The sequence below is a fragment of the Neodiprion lecontei genome, chromosome 1 (genome assembly GCF_021901455.1).
Source record: "Neodiprion lecontei isolate iyNeoLeco1 chromosome 1, iyNeoLeco1.1, whole genome shotgun sequence".
Lineage (NCBI taxonomy): Eukaryota > Metazoa > Arthropoda > Insecta > Hymenoptera > Diprionidae > Neodiprion > Neodiprion lecontei.
This window is the reverse complement of record NC_060260.1, coordinates 8,320,922-8,342,870: the sequence shown is the minus strand read 5'-3', so window position 1 is coordinate 8,342,870 and position 21,949 is coordinate 8,320,922. Positions and strand designations below refer to the sequence as shown.

Sequence of the window (21,949 nt, the reverse complement as noted above, 5' to 3'; positions counted from 1 at the left end):
GTTTACTACCGCCTCGTTGATCCGCCATAGGTTTCAATCGTTTCCGACTGCTCGACAACAGCGTAATAATTTCACGCGTGACTGAGAAGAGGCAGCATAGAAGTGCGAACATTACACGATGCCTTTTGAGCAACACCTTCGTCCGACCGATTTCGAGTAAGGTAGCCGTACCGAGCTCAACAATGACTAACTTCGGACTGACCTTAAGTAGATGGATATCATTTATCAATTTTATCATCAAGTTTATCTTTCGGAGTTCTGAGGCTGATAACCATATATAAAATATAACCGATCCCGAACGTCGTGTTTCACTACCGTTATTACAACGTACTTTTACTCCCACTTGTTCGTTATTTTTTTATTTAATTTTTAATCTTTAATTCAATAGTGAATTTAAATCACCCACAACTACATCTATTCGAACATGCGTCATATAGGATTACCAAAAAGCACGGAAATGGCAATCAGAACTGAAATATGCGGTTGTAAGAATAATAATGTTAAATGTCAAAATATAGTGTTCATTAATTTATATAGCAATAGATCAAATGAAAAATTCAGTGGTAGTAATATTGTCGGTAAGTTTAGTCTATTCTAAGCCAGAGTGTACCTTTCTTTCCTACCGTCTGCTCACGAGAGTATCCACTTGAGATTTTGTTTACGTCTCGTATCTTTCAACACGAATGCTCTTTGGTACAGTCTGGACGCGAAATTACAACTTTTTCACAGTAGTGAATGTTGGTGAAAAAAATTACAATTATTCATTGGCGATTTAACGATCAGTTTTTTCACGTGAAAATATCGTGAGATCGAGAACAATTCATGCCAGTATAAAATTCCTACGTCCCGTAAAGTAAAATTTGTTTCATAAACAATTAGAAACTTGTTTCCATCAGCTTTCATCATTTGTTACGTTTTCTCCTGGAATGAAAATGAACGATCCACTGAGAATCTTTATCAATGAAACCACGATATGTTGATAAAAAAAATTTGCATTAAAATGCGTTGCAAATAATCGACGAATTCTGAACATTTATATTTACAATTTTACAGCAAAATAAAGTTTCTCGAAAACTATTGACAGATTAATTTTAAAAAATGTCTGATTTAAATCTGGCTAATTCTTCTCACGTGCAAATATACAACGAATGTATCCATAGTATAGCTAATCGGCTATGACTAGTCGTAAGCGATGATACTCGATCGTCCAATCATAACTTTATTTCGGTGAGAAGAACCTCTCAGACTAAATAATATACCGGACAATTCGGGAGATAACCAGCTTTAAGAACTGTTCTTAACGGCATGATGGATAATCTAGAACAGCCGATTGACGATACAAAGTTGTAAAATGATTCAAATTATTCAACTAATATTTATTCTTCTTAATTTAATTCTTAATAATATTAATATCTTCTTAATATTAATTCTTAATAAGAAATGTGCAGGATTTCGTCGCAAGGAAATTTATTGGTTTTCTATCAATAAACAATTCAATGTAATACCACGAATTGTTTATAAAATCTACAGTCAGAATAAGCGAAAAATATAATAATTATTCATATAATTTACTCGTAGTAGTTGTATCGAAGTTATAACAAAAAATTATTTTTTCTAATGATTATACAAATATCTGTATTTGTGGCATGAATTGTGATACGTGGGGTTATTGTTGTGACAATATTGAAGCACTATATAAATATGTTAATGATAGTAATAATTTGTTGTTAGCATGTATGTCATGTTGAAAATATAGTACGTTAATCCGTTTTCGTGTATTTGATTATTCCATGATTTTATTATTATTAGATTGCAATGGCACCAACACAAATGTACACAATTTTAATAACGATAAAAAAACATTCTACATTAGCAATTAAAAACACGATGGATTCAGCCTTTACAATTTTCAACACTAGACCTGATTATATAAGGTAATAAAACAAAAAAAAAACGAGAAATAATAATATATATATTATAAATGAGAAATTTACACATTTGATTAAAGAAGACGTAATATAATAGAAGAACAGTTGCTCATTCTTATTGAAGTTACAAATTTACTTTTATTCTTAAATATCGGATAGATACCCTCGGTGTGAACTAGAAAAATACCTCAACGTTCATGTTGCGACCTAACAATATTAACGTATTAATATTAATTGAAAATAATATTGTTCGATAGGTTGTTCGCTAATTACAATACTTAAAATATTTATATTATACCTGATTGAAAATGATTTTAAACTGTTGCATGCTCGAGTATATTCTTTCAAATATGTTTCTTTTCTTACTTGAAAGTTTTACATTAAATTTGATTATAAGTAAATTAATATTAATCGAGTACAAATAACGAGTCGGTTTGTCTAATACAGACTACAGTACTTAGAGTCACGACAAGCAAAACAAACAAAAGTAATAGTTGAAAATGTGATAGAATGGTCACACATACGGATTGTACAGAAAGTAATAAAGAAAGTAAGCTGAGATAAATTACAATGCATTGTACAACAGTATTTCAATCGTCGTAAGCTATTAGCCAGTGCAGAATTTTACAACTTAAAGGAACGTTTCTCTCTCAAGTTGTAGATAACATTGTAAATATTAATTAGTCTGCATGTGCAATATGGATTATAACATCACTGTCATTTAGTGAAGCATTCAAGCTTGAATTTTAATTTTTACCAAGTGCACTTTTCGATTATTATCATCTACTCCAATGTACATACTATACCGGTATTATGTCAAACAGTTTCGACCGATATTCCGTTTTTACATTATAAAATTACAGAAACAGCAATGTATAAAAATATTAATGTAAATGTGTCATTTTTTTCGCATCAATGAAACATGGTCAAGATTTTTGGTAAATATCAGATGTGGAATCTCCTGAGAATTTTATATTTGCTAGAATAACGATTCGACTTGGATTGTAAAAAAAGGAGAATGGTACACGTCATTCTTCTTTAATGTATCTTAAGATAACAACTTTTCTGGCGCATTCAGAAAATTTTTCGACTCTTAAATCTACCAGCTCGCCCGCTCTGTTTGTAGTGAGAATTTCGTTTGTGATATAACTATATTAATCTATACTAGTCTCAGAAGCTTCAAGAATTAGTCGAATGTATTGGCTTAAAATATCGTTCCTAATACACATTCAATTATATGTAGTACAATTATTATTCAACATTCTTAATTTATGTCTAATGAGTACTAAGCGATACATATGCAAACTGCAGTATCTTCGTGTATGAATTTAAATTTTATTCTACAATATTCCGCGTATAGTGATGGTTTTATGTACAACTTGATATTTGTATCAGGAAAAATTAATTATGAACTGTATGATGAAAATGAAATTGGAGGTAAAAAAAAATATAAAATGATGTCAGAACATTTTGAAAAGAATTAACTAAACTACTGCTGATTTATAATATTGTGCGACCTCATGTGAGCATTCAATGCCGTTTCGGATATAAGAAGTAAATTGCAAGTACCACACTTGAACAAAGCTTGATTATGTAATATTTTTGGATGTGCCACTTGGTCATTTGGATGCAATTGCCTGACATGAGCCTGCAAGTGAGTCTCTTGGAGAAAACCCGTCGAACATATGTGACAAGAATAAGGATATCTAGTTTGCAATTGAGTTTCATTTTCTTGTTGATTGATAAAAAGGAAAGTGTGAAATGTATTTCTGTGCTGCAGATATACATTATAAGATGAAAAGACCTGGGGGCAATGGTTGCATTTAAATGACGCATGGGCTGCGACTGTTGGGATTTGATTTTCAGATACGTTGGACTTTCCACTTTTGTGACACGTCAGTACATGTGCTCTCAGATTATCTTCAGAACCATAAAGATATTGTTTGCACAACTTGCATCGGTATGATTTTTCCGATGGTTCGTTGTACTCAGTTTGCTGATGTAGAGACTCGTGATGCTTTAATTCTTGCTCTGTCGAGCATTGATAATTGTGACATATACTGCAAGAGTATATAGAGTTTGCAGCAGGTGTAGGTAACCTGTATACCATGTTGGCGATACCGTTAAACTGTGGATTATTATTGGATTGATTTTGACACGATTGAACTATTGTCGATAACCATTCTGAAGCATTGACTCGCTGGTCTGGGGACAAATTATTTTCCGATATGGGAACTGGTAAAAATGGAACTCCTAGTTCAAAGTTGTTAGAATTTTCAACCGGTGTGTATGTGCGTGAGCTATTATTGGAGTTTATTGGAATCATTGACGCTGGTTGTTGGATGTTATTGAAGCTGCTAACCAGAGTAAATTGGGGTACCACATTGTTGCCTGATGTAATGGGTAGAGATGATATCGAAACTGGTATTTGGTAATTATTGGTACTGTTGACTGGTTTTGTTGGAGTTAAATTGTTACGTGAACTACTGTCAGGTGAAATCGGAACAGGGTGTTGAAAATTGTTGGAATTGTCAGCTGTTAAAATCGGTGGTAAATTATTTCCCAAGCTCCTGACAGATATAACTGGACTTGGTTGCTGAAAGTTATTAGAGTGTAAAACTGTAAGAGGTGATGGAATATTATTGCTCTCCTTATTAACAGGTATTGCCAAACTTGGTTGTACGACGTTGTTTGAATTTTTCACTGATAGATGTGCGGATGAGTTAGTATCTGAACCACCTACAGGTAAAACTGAATTTGATTGAGAATTGATGAAATTATCAAGTTGTCGAAACGGCTTTGTTGTGCTATTTGAGGTAGCTGAGGTAGAAGTTGTCTCTAGACTTCGAAAATGAGCGGCTAAATGACGTTCCATTTCTGGTTTTACGTCAGTTTTAAATGATTGACAATATTTGCAGTTGAAAAGAGGAGCAGCAACTTCTGCGTGACCATGTAATAAATGAAGCTGCATTTCATTGAGGATATCACTTCTGTACGTGCGACAAATAGTACATATACAAGTCTTTTTCCCATGCGGTCCATCGATTATACACGCCCAAGTGCCAGGAGAATTTAGGGTAGATCCTATCGAGATGTGTGTCATCACATGGTGGTGCCAATCAACAACAGTATCGCATTCAATCTCTGTACATGTTTTACAAATGTAACTAACTCTAACCCGTGCTTTTATCGACTCGTTACAATTATGATTGTTGAGATTTTCCTCCGTATTAAACTCAGCATTGCATTTGCTACAAGTGTATGGAAGAAGTTCTTTCAAATCTTTAACACGTAAGAATGATAACTTCTTAGGTTCTTCGTCACTCGATTTTTCCAGCTGTTCTTCAAGGAAAGAATTTTTTGTGGTAAACTCTTTTTCTAGTGCATTCTTCTCACCAGGCAGTATTTCGATATCCATAGAATTCGAGTTATCAGATAAGTCTATCACACTGGGAATTACTATAGACCTGCCCGAGGTGATTTTTTTGTGCGTAGAAATAGAATCATCAGGTACAATTTGGTAGTTTGATTCTTGCAGATTTCTTTCAATGATAGCAATGGTTTTCTCGACTCGACTAATCGATTCTTGGTGATTATTTTCAGTGATAGCACTTGTTTCCTCGGCTTCGTTCGGTGATTCTTCTTGATTCTTCTCAATGATAGCAATTGCATCGTTAATTTGGTCAGTCCTGATTCCTTTCAAAAATTCCTGATTCTTATCAATGGTAGTGCTTGTTTCCTGAACTTCACTAATAGATTCTTGCTGATTCCTCTCAATAATAGCACTTGCATCATCAATTGGATCAGTGGATTCCTGTCGATTCTTTTCAATGGTAGTGCTTGTTACCTCAACATCTTTAATGGATTCTTGCTGATTTCTCTCAATAACAGCGGTTGCGTCATCAATTTGGTTATTCGGTTCTTGTTGACTGGTCTCTATGGTGATGCTTGTTTTTTCAACAGCCTTCGCAGACTTGTCAATTAATTTTTCTACAAGTTCTGGTCTTGCTTTAACCGAATTGCTATGTGTTGAAACATGCTTATCCAATATAGCTTGACTATCAAACCATAATTTACAAGTCTTACAATGAAACTTGGCTGTAGCGAATATGACTTTACATGAAACTGGTTTTTCTGGTGTACCTTTATGTTCCGTGGAATGTTGTTCAAAGTCTTTAATACTATCCATCATGAGCGCGCAATAATTGCATACATATTTTTCCTGAATTATATCATGTTTGATCAAATGATTTTCATAATCTTTTGTTGTGTCATATTCGATTTTACATATGTTGCAAGAAAGCGGATTATCCCCTGATGATTTACACAGGTCTTTAGGAATTTGTAGTAAATTTTTAATGGTTCTGTGCTCTTCAACATGAGTATCAAATCTTGATTTATCAGCGAAATCTTTATTACATATACTGCAAATTAGTTTAAAGCACGGGTTGATAATTTTGCTGACTTGAGGTGGAGAATTGATTTTTTGATAACATGCGTGGTTAGAAATAAGGTGCTTTTTTAACTCAACTTCAGTTCGAAATGGTTTTTTACAAAAATGACACTGATAATCAGCTACTAGAAGACTTTCAGTGGGTTCGTCGTTATTGCTATCTTTTGTACAGTTTGGCTCGATGATCTTTATTTTAATATTATTAGGAAATACCGAATGATCAGCAATATACAGAGGATTTTTGCAGTGATTGAACCAATGCTCGTAAAATAGATGTCCGATTGAAAAAAAGAATACATTGCAATGTTTACAGAGAAATGATATATACATTTCTACGTTAAGGTCACTGTGCTTCTTTATATGCGAGTGCATATCTTGCAAGGAACTTAAAATTACACGACATTTATTGCAAAACATCGCTGGCGTGACTTTGCTCAAACTATTCCGTGCGCACAGTGAACTGTCAAAATGATCTTCAAAGCATTTTCTTGTTTTAAAAAATGTTTTACACTGTTTGCACACTATCGCAAGTTCAATTATTACACCATATGACATTTCGAGTCGTTCAGCTTTATGGCAAAGGCAAATTGAGAATTCACAAGTTGAAACAGCAGCAGCAGCCAATATCGTTGGACTATTACTAGTCCCTGTGAGTTTGGGTGGTACTTGTTCCTCAGCTTTAGCATTTTCGCTCTCAGAAATGCCACTGGCTTCATTTTCAGGAATTATCACTTCTCGAGCATCTGTAATTGACTCAAGCTGTTTCTTAACCTTTTCAACTTCGTAGGTATCCTGCAAGTCTTGTTCAGTATGCGTCAGCATGTGCAAAAACAAATCTTCTTTGGAATCGTATGTTGATCGACACATAGTGCATGTATATGATTTAGAAGTTTTCAATGCTATATTCGGACTAACAGGTTTCTTTTCAATACGGTGCATACGTCTAATGTGATAACCAAGGGTTCGTCGATTCTTGAATTTTTTATTACAGATAATGCATTCGGTGGCACAAAGCTCAGATATGTCTGTGCAACCACAGTGTTCAAGATAATGTTTGACTACATTTTTAGTAACCAGTTGTTTATCACAGATGGTGCACATCCTACTTGTACTTCTTACATGCAACGTTGATAAATGTTTTCCCAAGTTGTACGTGCTTCTGAATGTCTTCTTGCAAAAAATACATTCTTTTTTCATATATACTTCAGTATCGTCATCAGCTTGATCAACTTCGACTACTACACTACCGATACAACCATTTGAAGTCGATGTATCTGACTTTGTACATGTCAGAGCTAGTGGATCAGATTCACTTTTATCCTTGTCAACAGATGACTCAAGTTGTTCTACTATATCAATAGCAGGAATATCCTGTGCATCAGAAGACTGAGGATCTTCATCGATGTAGAGCGATGGAAATGTATCAACATAATTGTCAACAAATGACATTTCTTTAGTAAGATTATCAGAATCTATTTTGCTGTGGTCTGTATTGTGATCTCTCTTCTCAACTATACCACTTCCAGTTGATGTCTCCTCTCCACTTGAGCGAGTTTCAATAGTTATGCAAGCAGGTCGATTTGGTGAATGATACTGAGTCGTCTTTGATGTTACATTTTTTATCAATGACAGACAGTTCTGGGTAAACTCAGCCGGGCGTCTGATATCTGTGCTAGCATTTTTATCTTTGCAATTTTCAATAGTACATGCAAGATCGTTAATAGCAAAAGAATCAGTACACATGTATTTCGTGGTATTACAAGGTACCGTTTCACTTACTACTGTGTTGTGGAAATTCGGACTTATTTCTGAACTTTTGCTTTGTTGCACTGTATAATCATTTTCCACGGCTGTATTGATTTTGGGTGCATCGTTATCACTGCTCTCACCCAGGTCCATCCAAATATCTTGTTCATCCATTATGGAATGGTTTAACATTGTCATGCCGTTGAGAGGAAAAGATGTTTTAGCCACTTTTTCTTTAGCAGGTACAGATCCGTATGATTTTTTGGGCTGTTTTGTTTCCGACCCATAAACTGAACATGTATCTGGCTGATTTACAACATGTATAGAATTATTACTGACTAACGTCGTGCTATTTAGTTTCTTCCGCACTTCATCACTATCAAACAAAAAATCTATGTTCTTTGTTAATGACACAATGCAAATTTTCTCTGGTGTTTTGGTTACTTTTTGTACACCAGTAGTGATTTCCGCCCTAGGAACTTGTGCATTAGTTAATTCTGGTTTATCTTGGACTAATCGTGAGGCGGTTCGTTTCTTTGGAGAAACGGATGATCGTCTTGTAAGAGCAGATGCTATTTTGAATGACTTTTCTGAAGTCCGACTAAGATGATTCCTAATTTCATGATTATTTGTGATCCAAGATAGACGCGGCAATTCCCTATCCATATGTCGTTTACTTTCTTCTTTGGTATGAGGAGACAAATTTTCTGTATGATCCATCCGATTTGTTGGTCTCTCTGCATCTCTTGGTCCTGGTTCAGAATTTATTATAGATGAATTGTCGTTCAACGAAACTTCTACACTTTTTACTGGTGAATATCTTTCCAAATGTGGAGGTTTGTCATTAATAGACAATGCACTTGTTTCCATTTGAACTGTAACAGTGTGAACTGAGTTTTGAGGACTCTTCACCACATTGTCACTCATCGAAGACACGTCAATGAAATTGGTAGACGATCGTCTGTAGGGTGAGTGAGATGTATTTAAAGTTGGATTTGAGAGGTTGCCAAAAACAAATGAAGAAGAATATTTTTGATAAAGTTTTTCAATTTCTGAGGCAACATATCCCGACTCGGATGTTTTCAATGCTTTAAAATCTATCAACGGTATAATCACATCTTTGTGAATGTTCCATTTCTTTCTCAATACTGCATCCTCCATTTCTTTTTCTTCCAAACATTTCATAGTTTTTTCTGGTAAAACACGGCTTTTATCAATCTTGAAAAAATAATCTGTAATCAGTCTGTTCCTAGTCTCTTTGGCTATATGTTGATCTTGAACTGTTGCTTTGATAGGTAAAGTATTACTCAGATTGTTAAAAACTGTTTCATGTTTTTCTGTGTGTCGATTTGAGGGCCCCACTGGGTCAACTTTGTTAGGTGTAGTCGTATCTTGCTTCTTCAGTCGTTTAACTGCAACATGTAGAGATTTCAGGTGTGATGATTTCTTTGGAACCATATCATCATTTTTCTGATTTTGACTGCGATCAATGTTAACTTGTAGATGGTCAAGTGTGTCCACATGATCCGAATCTCTGTTGCGCAGAGAATTACGTTTATTAATTGATCTGCGATTAGTGTATGACAAATATTCCACTTTTACACGCTTTCTCAGTTTAGGAACATTCACCGCATCTTTTTGAGAAGCGTATAATTTTCTCTTGCAAGCAATCTTTACGTTATTTTCGAAATCTTCATCATTAGTTTCACTCAGATTTTTAGTCTCTGAGACTTTGTTACGTAAACCTTCATCGGAAGTTAATGTTCTTTTGAGAGACAGCTTGAATCGTTTTGACACTGACGCTTCATTTACACAAACCTTCAAACTTTTCTCACTATTTTCAATTTTACACATGCTATCAGTTCGCGGAATTCTGCTACTTGGATATTTTTCACAATCTTGATATTCAGTGGATTTTTCACTATCCAATTTTTTGGTATGTAACGAGAGTTGAAATTCGCGCGATTCATCATGACAATGATTCACGTTGGGTTTTCTGCAAGATGTACTTTTGTTGAGTGACTTCTTCCTTTTTGCTTTTTTAATGCGTTTTCTACTAGCTGCATGATTACTTGAAATCTTTTTTGTAATCACCTCAGAATTACCATCAGTCATGATGTCCGTCAGATTCAGATCTTTCAGATTATTTTGTTCGTCGGATGTTTTGGTTTGCTGCTGGTTTCTTGAAACCGCGAAGCATCCCGTCTTACGTGGGCGAAATTTTTCCATAGTTTTTAATTTAGTTGCATTCCTTGCCAGTAAATTGGCCAGTTCTTCTTCAGGTAAACGTTCTACTACCACAGCACATTCTTTACATGGATGCATTTCTGTCCAAACTCTCTCATCTTTATCAGTCGTCTTGACACTTTTCTTCTTAATATCGGTTGTACTTGAGTCGCTATCACTGGACATACTAGAACCCATGGCTTTGATAGATTTTCATCAATCTACAAAACTAATCAGCATATTGTAACATCTTCTCAATTTTCAGTAATCCCTACCTTTTCTACTTGAGAGTCAATGATTCTGTGACGTCGAGAAAGTTCTTGACAAAGTCAGAATTTATCATGGTTTCACCCACACCATACACCTCGTTTTCAACATGAATTAGATCTCATGAATGGTAAATTGCAATGCAACGTGGTCGATATCATCATCTATTCATAACTGATTCTTGATTTGCTGTAACACACAAACATAACGCATTGTACTAATAATCACATAATGAAATTTGAGAAGTATAAAATAGTAGCAAAGCATTGTTGTACATACTCTAGGTCTTGTACTTTACTAATATCAACCATACTTCCTTGAAAGCCATTGATAAATAACTTAATCTCATGTTAAATAATGTGCGACTAATTATGACAAAGGGAGGTAAACTAGTTCGGAAGGGCTTTCGATGTATGATTCAAAGAAAAAAATATATTGCATAATACTTCTTTAAAGCAAAGTCCAGGTGGGTAACTGGCTGCCCTGGTGGTACACTTCTTGAAACAGCTGATTAGTTTTTCATTCGCCAAGGAATTGCAAATGACAGTTAGCATCGTTGCAAACTACTTGCTGCCATCTAATAATTTAGTCTGTCATATAAAAATGTTTGCAAATCTTCTTGAAAATTCAGACACCAGTCATTGACTCCGGTTATTTGAACTCCGGTTTGTATCATTTTGGCAGTGAAACTCAAAGAAAAAGAACTGCAGTAACGAGAGAAAAAGAGGGCGCAAGGCCCAAAATCCAGAAAATTATTGTGATGGAATTTATTAATGGCTTTCAGTCACTTTTTTGTAGTTTAGATTACTTGACTCAAATTATTTCAATTCGGATCGTTACCTACAAAACTTATTTGATTTTATTCAAGAAATATACTTTAGAATATTCTAATCATGTTTTAAGGAGACATCATAATAGTTAAGGGAAAACAACAGTTTTCTATAGTTTCCTGTGTATAAATGTCTGTTTCAGACTGCTCTTAGTCAATGAAGCTGCAGCTAGCAGTTAAGAGTAAGCAGCGGAACGTGTGAAATTTTTTGGAAATAAGAAAATGCAGTTCAGTTTTATCTGGGACTTCAAGGTATTTTACAAATTTTTGATTTTCGTACTCCACTACCTTATTCGAATGAACATTAAATCGTTTGACTGCTAATTCTGGCTGCTAGCTTCAGCCTTGTTCTTAGTCACTTAAGTGACTCAAATATTTATGGTGATTAGGAATGATGCTTATGGATGTATTGTATTTTATCCGTACCTATTTGGGTCCTCAACCAATATTAGTAGGGACACTGTCGGTATGCAATTTTTTTTACTGCAATTCACATCGGCCAACAAACACGCAAGATTTTGCATTATAAAAAGTACTTATTATATTTCCTGATCCTGGGTTTCCACTTGAGCTGCAAAGTATTTGAAAAGGATCTTCATGAACATGACTATTTTATAACGACTTACAACAGTTTTGACATTCCATTGTGCTGGCGCTCTGAAGGTTTATACTCACATGACAAACTTTGGAAAATATACTTTTTTATCGAAGTACTGTATTCGCTCTGATTGTTCCACCCTTTTCTATTCTTCAACCAACATTTGCATGGTATCTACCTGTAATTAACAGATGGTAAAATATACAAAAGTTTATCAGGCAATTGTCGATCAAGTTTCCTATAGAATTCTATTTATTTGATCCTGTCAACATACAAATTTCTACGCCGGAAATGTGACATCACAGAGATTAGATCAGTACTGAATATGTTTGGCCAGTAGCAAATAAAACAACAATAAATACTAGACTGTGACGTTTTGAGGATTATTTCTGAAGTAAAATTTTATAATCATCAGTAAACGAACAGAATTTTCAGTCCACAGATATAAATTATCTGTTGCGCTGATCTTTACATAAGTTTATAGATTTGAGTGAATTGAAAACAAATTACACATGCTAAACAACCAGTCCAACAGACACAATACATCAGACTTGAGATAAATTATGAACAAGCATCAAATTTCAAAAAATTTATTTTGCATAATTAAATTCTCAATAGTTAAGCCTTATCACACTTACAATTTGTGGCTAAAAACCAAAAGTGAACCAACCACTAAAAGTACGATTCACAGACCCAAGTGTCCAGACTTATACTTGTGTACGACAGAGTTTTCGTTACGTGATGTCAAAGAGAACAGCGATGCTAAAAGTGACTCATAATGCAGTACAGGGTTGCCATAGAAAGCTAGTTTCAATAAACTTGCAAGATTACCAAATGACAGAATGGTGATGATAAGATCAACGTAAATGAACATACGTATTCAGACACTATTCAGACACTTTAGAACATTTGAGCACCCGATTAAAACTGCCATGGTAATTTCAAGACGTCCAGGACTTCCGGTACAACTGGACAGCCTGTAATTAGCAGTAATAATTGCATCTGTGCGTAAAATTGAAGTACGTGAAATGTGAGGCGCTACGTACACACGCATCACGCAGACACAACACAGATACCATATCAGCAGTCAACTGCACGACGCCATAGATATTCGTTCTATTGGTTTGTAGTATACATGATACAGCGATGAAAATTTGACCGACAAACACATGGGTAAAAAATTAATGTAGATAGCACTAATGGAAGAATTAGAGGCATACTAACCTGTCGTCACTACAAGTCGAGAATATGAACGCGATATTCGACAATAATTTCAGGTTCACTTTACGGCATAAACTAAAACCCACCGAGTGCCGATACGTGACTGTATGCAATGGCCGTTGAATGCTTGGTTGGCACGATTGGCACTCCAGTACAATGAACAAGCCTTCGAACCCATGGACCTAGTTTGAAGCCGGTCGTAACGCTGATGGCGCTACGATCGTATTATCGAAAAGATATAATTCAGGAGGGGACAAAGCGTATGGGAGGAGATATCAGCGTGAGTGGAGATATATGGGTTTATCTTCGTAGGTCTATCTCGATAAAAAAAATAATTGATTGACGCCATATTTAAAAGCTTCCGGTCCTGAAAAATGACAAATAACATATCCTACATTCTAATATTTTTATAAATAGCAGAAAGTAAAAGACCTTCCTACTAGACCGACAGGAACGTTTTGGTCAGTTTTGTAATTTCGTGTCCTACGGTTCGGAAACAGATTAAAAACTCATCTTTATACCAGTGAAAACCCAATTGGCGTTACCTGAATATAAACAGTGATCTGTAACATTATCTGCAACAATCTCTGCAACTATATTCCATAAAGAGTTGTGTAACGCAGTCGGCAATGGATGAAATTGTTATGCTCTTGAATTCACTCAACGCTATTGGCGTCTACACTTTTATTATTTATCGGTGAACGAAGATGTTACTATGGTGTCCAGTCAATAACAGTAGATTCACTGCCTCTTTATCCTATATGGAATGAAAAACGACAGAGCCGTGACTGAAGACCACAGACAGTCACCCCCTCGGCCGATAAAAAAGCTACGGGATTGTTAATGCGGCTTCTTACGCTTACCCGCCAAGTACTAGTTACGAAAATTTTCCCACGGGTAATCGTCTTCGCATTCTTCCATCAACGCTAGACAGTAAGTTTTTAATTTGAAAAGATGCCAAATTATAGAATAAATTTCACTACCGGATTACCTTCATTATAAATTCACAAGAGGACGCTAAAACAGCAAACTCTCTATTTTAGTGGAGCATTGCTACCTTCACGTTTTAATACTATGGTCATAGGATCGTCTGCTGTTACCTCGTCTGATATCAGACTGAACCTCGAAAAGCTACTGTCAACTTCACAGAACATGTCTCGACTAGCAGATGACAAAAGTACAATTTTCCGCAATTAGTTTTAAGTTGTCTGAATGATTTAAATCTTCAAAGTTCTTCGGATCAATAAGCCATCGTTGATAGCTTTTTATTCTTGTTAATTATAAAACCGGTAAAGGGTGTAATAAAGGGCGAATAAAAGATATCCCTGTCATTAAAAATGCGGCGAACTGAGCTGTGGTTGTCTCGCATGCACGTGACGACAATGCCGTACCTTTCGTAAGCTCATAGTGACGAAAGTACGAAACCGCGCAAGCCAGACCCAAAGCTAGGCGATAGTAAAAGACTATGGAACGTATTTCCGGTTAGCAGCGACGATTTGTCAGGTGGAGGGGATCGATTTTGACGTTGAGGTGGGGCGTCTAGTGGTCGAGTTGAAAGTGTCCCCCGAGTCTTCTCACTACAGTTTTCGCTATGGCGTGTATAGGGTCCGGTAGGCTCTGTGCTCGTGTGGAGAAATTGTGCCAGTTTGGACATTTCACTCAGGTTCGAAGGAAAGTTTCAACGGCATGTGTGAGATTTCGTCAAGACATACCGCAGTCCGGCTCAACATTGGTACAGCACTGCCAGGTACTGTCTTTTCCTTTTTTTTTTTCTTCAATGAAGATATATCGTGCCCAATGATATTATGTAAAAAAAGGCTAACCTAACATCTGACGTCCGCTATCTAGTGAAACTATTCGTTGTCGTTGATCTGGAAGCCTATAGAAATGAATCAAATTATTTCTATTACGTAAACTCGGAAGTTGTGGGTGATTTATTGATCTCTATTTAATCAAGGTATCGATAAACGGTTTTCCAAATGGAACAAGATCTTACGTGATGTACACCCTTGCAAATTACATAACTTGAATTTCAAACTTATAGAACTGCTCGATAAGAGCACCGTGCACAGTCAAATTAAAGCTTGTACTGTCATCCGGCTCGCGGCGGGATTTGTTTAAATATCAACGTCCTCTGTGTTATATTTCATTAAATGATCACGGTTCAATCCTCAATCAGAATCGTCAATCCATCTGTCAAAGTCAACGTTTCTCCACCGCATGAAGTAAATCGAACGAATCTTTAAACTTTCTAAAAAAAAAGAGAAGAACATAAGTAATACTTCACTTGTTTTCATTCGTGTCTCGTCAGCTGATAACAGCAGACGATCGTTCTATGTGCGCAGATGCCGTCTGCTAGCGCGCATGTTGCAGCAGTAGATTTGCTGCAACATTCCTGAACGATGATACATCTGCTTTGAATCGACAATGAAACATAACAATTTTCGCTTTTCACCTTACTTAAAATTTTGCCAGCACTCGGATCGTCTAATTCATGCCAAGTTTTTTAACCAGGCAAGAAAACCGAAGGTTGTAACCGTTGTAACAGACAGGCGTTTTGCCGCCATACTTGAATCTGTATTTGACGGTGGCGCGCAATTCAAATGATCAGCTTTCTCAGGCAACGGCCAAGTCTTATTTTGCGAAAGTTTGTCTTCGTTAGTATTAGCGGTTTCTAAATCTCTGTTTAGTAATGTACAGGTGATTTTTGCGTGTGTTTCACATGCGATTGGTATGACGACGACGACGACGATGACGACGAGAACTGCGAAAACGGCGAAAACTGCGACGACGACCCCACTCGATTATCAAACGACGAAAGTCTGGCTGTTACCGCGGACTATCGAAGGCTTGACTAATCATTATTCACGTTACGAAACTTGAGAAATAAATACGAGTAGAGGTTTAAGCATGCGAAGGAGCGGTACCGGCAATGTTCTTTCTCGCAGCTCTTGCCTATCCGTACATAATGTTACTAAATTAGCAAAACTAGTCGCGGTGGAAAATTTTTCACAAGTGGGCTAGGCGGATCTCTCATATACAGATTCCTCAAGACATTCTTTACTTTCTCGCTGCGGAATAACTTGCATACATAAATATGTGTGTGCATGTGTACAGTTATAAATATACGCAACAAATTCCACTGCGTTTTCGCTATGCGAATCATACTTTCTCACAGTTCTAGTAACATGCTTTACATACACTGTATACTTTCTTATGCGCGCGCGCGCGCACACACACACACACACACACACACATATATATGTGCATATTATTGTAACTAGCTTTTGAAGTTCATGACTGCCGCAACAACTCAATTAACCTGTCGTCAGAATGCATAAATTGCTTAACTATAGCTCCGGGGAGTTTTACTGTCTACATACGCATCTCGTAGTACTAGAGCAATTAGTGAGTTAGTCATTGCGAGTCATTCGCTTGCAATCAGGCAAAAACGATTAGAGATGAGGCAAGTGGTGCTAATTAATTTTCCTTAATAACGGTATATTGGAAATAAACTCTACAGATACAATTTCTCCAAACCGCGAAATTATAAAACTAACGTTTAGTTGATCCATCTTATTTACCATCTGTATACAAACTGGCTAAAATAAATTCTTTCCATCTCTTATCCAAGTCAACAAATTGAGCAAGTTGGAATCTTTTATGGGATAAGAGGCTTCTACTTGAAAACAATTTCAATAAATTCATTCATTGTCGTTTTATTGCTTTACTCCATCGACTCGTCAAGCTCTTACGATTTCACAAATTCACCTGCTCGCCTGCCTGCCTACCGAATGCCTTACATTTTACCCACCTATCCATACATCGCGGGCCGTTTTAAAATCACGCTCTTGAGCGCGCATGCGTTGCACGCGAGAGAATGCACGATGAATATTTTCACAATACAATTAGTAGCGCAACAAATGACTTTGTTCCGTATGGACTGCTGCACGATTAGCATTGTAGAATCGTAGGCCAGCTGTCAGTCAACATCGGCAATGCCATCTTCTTCACTTTCGCAATGTTTACCCGACCAAATATTATCATCCGTACTTACGTTGCACGACGACGGTGTCAAGGTTTCCCGCCAAATTTAGGCGGCAGGTTCCTGGTTCGTGGCGCTGCCACCGCTCGCTGATTTTTAAACTCACAGTAACGGTTGAAAATATGCAAAAAAAAAAAACATTCGCAAATCGCTCGAGAATACGTATTTGATAACAGAGGGTATTTGTCGAATTTCAGCAACCATTTTCTTATAATCCGAAACAAATTTCGATTCGAACTCAAAGTCATCGAAGATTGTGCAAGAAGTAATTATTTACTTTCTGACATTTGGAGGTGTCGCTATTATGTATAAACGTAAACTCATCCGGCAATTAGAATTCATTCATTTTATTGAAATGATTCCTTTTAAAAACAAATCGTTTGTAAAGTTATTCATTCTCAAATCGAATTATGTATCATCATCGTCGTTGTTTTAATTTTGTTGTGATTTGAAATCCGACACACTCAAGTGTGCTAAAAGTGAATAACTTATTATTAACTATATCGGTGTTATGTATTTTACAAAGTGCAAAAAGTATGAACCGAGCGTATCTTTATTTCTTTGACGTCACTTCTTGGGTTCTCGGTATTTCCGTTGGTAAAAATCAATAGTCTATCATCGTCGCGCAAAAGACGGCTGATCTAAATATGGTGCGAAATTTGACGAAACTTTTACTCACGTCTTATTCAAGATGATTATATATGCTTTACGAAAAATTCAAGATATTAAAATTTCGATTATGCTCAGTATACTATATATATATACTGATATCTACAGTATATATATATATATATAGTGCAAATTTAGATTTGTTTCTTCGCAAAAGTACCGAATTTGAAGTTAGTATTTAACGTTGACGAAAGGAAGAATTTAAATTTAAAAAATGATTCAGGAATTTCAGACTTTGAAGGTGTTAAGTGTTTAGATCACGAGATATGTTTGGTGTTTCATTATGACTTATTAAATTTCCTTACGATCTCTTTAAATAAATCAAGCATATCAATAACATCAATATACCGACATGTTGAAGTGCGAATTGCAAATGTTTATCGAAGATGATCGGTCTGCCCATAACTAGATCTCCGGTACGTGTAAAGTCCTACCAACATCGAAACGATCATTCGTCAACTTTTTTCTCAAGCAATTCCCCAAAACCGACACGCTATAATACTGTACGATATACGTATCCTCTGTTATACGTGAGCAATCAGTTTTCTGCCGGCCTATCGCCTGTTTGGAGAAACTCAGATTAAACATCCAGGTTGGAAGTGCGTGTCCTACATACCCATGTAACTCAGGATGCTTACGATCGTGACGTTTACGGAATTCTTCTCCCAAGGTGACTCAATCGTCGATAATGGGTATCTCTCTTTTCCACGTCTGCTGCCTTCGATGGCTTTACCATTCGGTATCCGGCGTATGGCGTTCTTCAGTTTTGAAAAATCTGAATAATATGACCTTATTTACAGACGTTTCTCAATAAAGTCTGTCGAGAAATGAAAAGAGCGGTACGTGCATCTTTTCGTACGAGAAAAAAAAAAGAAAAGATGAAAGAAAAAAAAAAATGAAACGAATAATGATATTACCACCGCAACCGGTTTCGTAATAGTCTTCCAAATTTTACGATCAAACCGTAGGTGTTAATAAGCTCGCATAGGTAAACGGTAATAAATTGTACTTAGGTATGAGAAATTTTTTTTAATTTTGTAATTTTTTTCTATTTTAAATTAAAAAATTTTCCGACTATGCAAGCGGTTAGGCATTAAAATGTGTATCACTACTAAGTCAAAAGTATCGTTCGTCGATATTTCTTGATCCAATGCATAATTATTCAACCGTTTATATTTCACACAAGTCTCTGGATGCATATCATGCCAAATTGTTGTAGCGAAAGGCGCAGCTTCTAAAGTACCCTTCGGACGACTTACATCATAGCGAATAATTGATGATGCGACATAAAATTTTAGACGAAAGAAATTCCCAATTATTTTTAGCCGTAGAGCCGGATTAATGTCGATGTCTTAATCGTGAATTCGCGTTCTGCAATTACGCTCGTTCGAAATTAAACGACTGACGAACATTTCGTCAGATTGAATGTTCGTATATGATATTTTAAAAATTTCGTATCACGATGATTATTCTAGCTCTATCGTCTGCGGTCTAAATTTAATACTCGTTAAGTAAACGTCAGTAGTTTTCAAAAACGTCGTCTAAAGTTTTATCAACTTTGCAAAAAATCGTTCAAATTCCGAGTTCCTCACGCTAGTCCTCCTTTTTCATACACTTTCGATTTTCTGTAAATCGCTTCAACGTTAATTATGTTAAATATTATTCATAAAATCCGATACAAATTTGAATACAATGTCAAGAAGAAAAATGATCAAATGAAAATACATATAATATAGAAACGAAAGTGCAAAGGACCGTTGAAAAACGCAATCTAACAAAACAAATAATAAGTCGTAATAACGACCGTTTTCCACGGATATAAATGAATCCGCGTAGATGATTCAATATTCATTGAAAATTAATACGCAACCGCGATTTCAGTATGTAACAGTAAATACCTGTTCGTGGTTTTCCTAGTTACAACAATTACGTATTGCGTTACATGCAAAGCGTGTGGCGCAAATCTTGTCTTCGGCTAAAGTCAAAGTTAGTGACGTTAATTTAACAATACATTTTGTAGGAAAATCGTTACTTCGCGGCCTTAGAACTGTCTGAAATTCAGCTAATAAATTATAACAAAGAAAACATGTTCGTATTTTGAAAAGCCAACTGCTCGAAAGTCGTTCTTAAAATCTTACAACGATTTATTTTATGATATTTCGTTACGTTAACGTTACTAACTTCAGCCTTGTGTTTTCGGACGATGTTCAATGTTCATCCTTCTCTTGTTCAACAAGCTTTTCTCATCCTCTATCGATCCCTTATAATTAATTGAACGGAATTTTTACCCCGCGAATCCTAAGCTCCGGCTTCAATCAATGTTACACAATTATCGTTAGCAGACGAATAAACAAACACAATACAAATATATTATAATAGGTACAAAAAAGGGTAGGTAACCCACAAGGCTGCAACATCAACGTCCAATTACCTCACTCACACTCGTATAAAACGCGTGTAATAATTGCGGTGCGTGTGTATCATATATTATACGTAACGCGATGTGATGGGTGCCAAGGCTGACAAAATCTGCGCTCTTTATTGTCGTGCCGCTAACAATGATTCGATTATCGCGTACCCGGGGGGCTGCTATTGTATCTTTTTGTGCTAAACCGACGCTTCGCTTCTTCACAAAACGTGCATTGTGTAATATGTACCTTATACACGCATTTCAATATTTCATTTGGTAGCTTGGTCGATCGTTTCGATTCTGTACAACGCGTAAGATGATATTGTAATCGGGTGGGAACAATGCTTCGATGATTAAATCATTACGATACACACGCGAAATGTTAGAAAATCTATTGAGGGGATTGGTTGGCCAAAAATCGACAATTTTCATTTACTTTCTTACGAGATATGTTGTCGAGCATTCGGTATTTTACAAATTATTGTCGTTGTAAGTTACCGAGATCTCTTCAAATATGGGAATATCGAAATTACTAGAATCGTAAATAAAGCTTGGACATCGATGATTCGATTCTGGTCGATTTTCACCTAACGTATGTATCTCCAAATATTGAAATCCACGTATCTCAAATGCAAAAACGTGCTTGACAGCAACTCCGTTCTGTACGCAATTACGAACAAAAACATCCCAATACATTTTCATTTCCATAGGTCTCTAAACGAAAACAAGGAATTGCAACAATTTCGTAAATAAAAGTACACAGAATTTCGTGAATGAATTAACGATTTTCGAGATACGAATAACTTTCCTGAATTCGTTTATGAAAGAGCGATGCACGATCATAAATTTGAGCCCTTCCCGTTCGTTTGTTTATTCATTACATGAAGGAAAAGGGTGATTTTGATCGGTCGGTAAAGGTAGAACTGCTACGTGACCGTAAAAAAACGCTACAATGTACCTGTGACTAGATCATTCAATAATACAGAAATTAACGTTTCTCTGCCTTCGTTTTTTGGTCTCTCTTTTCCCAATTCCGATTTCTATTATTATTGTTATTGTTATTATTATTATTTGTTGTTGTTTTTGTTTTCTTTTTTTTTCAGGTACTTTACCTGGTTTACTTAAACAAAATTTAAAAATAAAAAACAAGAAAAACCGCTATACGTGGATCGATATTCAAATAATACCAGAGACGCTCTGACCTCCGAATATTTGTTCATCGATCTGTCAATGTCTGTTTTCACATGTTTATTATTACTACATGTATTTTCTTCTTATTTCATCCTCTTCTTTCGTCCGATCGAAAACTCCCGCCCGTATTTTATATTCAAAAACTGTTGTTATCGTAATGTCTCATTGTCCTCGAGCACTAGTGACGACGGTGTTCACGAGGCCTGTATGGCGTCATAACGCATATTGGCGATTGTCGAGTGCGAAATTCGTTGTTCACCGGGTATAGTAAGAAAAAAGTGGAATGCAATAAAAACTAGGTATACGATAGGATCAGAACCAAGCTCACGCGTGTAATTATGTATTTTCTAGGTCGTTTCAAGGATA

General features: G+C 36.0%; 2 protein-coding genes across 4 annotated transcripts in view; one reads left to right on the top strand and one right to left on the bottom strand.

Annotated features, from left to right (window-relative positions):
• Nucleotides 1–1,355: 1,355 nt before the first annotated feature.
• LOC107225752 lies at nt 1,356–13,431 on the bottom strand. Of its 3 annotated transcripts, none has more exons than XM_046731858.1 (4): nt 13,272–13,431; nt 12,125–12,225; nt 11,876–12,042; nt 1,356–10,809 (listed from the first exon to the last, which is right to left on the bottom strand). In XM_046731858.1, exon 4 carries the CDS (start codon nt 10,549–10,551, stop codon nt 3,418–3,420), a length of 7,134 nt encoding a protein of 2,377 aa, XP_046587814.1. In that variant the 5' UTR covers nt 10,552–10,809; nt 11,876–12,042; nt 12,125–12,225; nt 13,272–13,431; the 3' UTR covers nt 1,356–3,417. The 3 variants fall into 3 exon arrangements, with proteins under 3 accessions (XP_046587814.1, XP_015521801.1, XP_046587816.1); XM_015666315.2 differs by having other exon boundaries at nt 11,876–12,020; XM_046731860.1 differs by lacking the exon at nt 13,272–13,431 and adding an exon at nt 12,686–13,216 and having other exon boundaries at nt 11,876–12,020.
• A 1,394-nt stretch (nt 13,432–14,825) lies between these two features.
• LOC107220960 (all trans-polyprenyl-diphosphate synthase PDSS1) overlaps nt 14,826–21,949 on the top strand; it is a 58,273-nt gene continuing 51,149 nt past the window's right edge. The window contains exon 1 of the mRNA XM_046731034.1: nt 14,826–15,015. Coding sequence (XP_046586990.1) covers nt 14,860–15,015 — 156 coding nt within the window. The 5' untranslated portion in view covers nt 14,826–14,859. The remainder of the gene's footprint in view (nt 15,016–21,949) is intronic.

What these genes read in the sequence shown, in the direction of transcription:
- LOC107225752 (XM_046731858.1), bottom strand. Translation starts at nt 10,551, where the DNA reads ATGGGTTCTAGTATGTCCAGTGATAGCGACTCAAGTACAACCGATATT.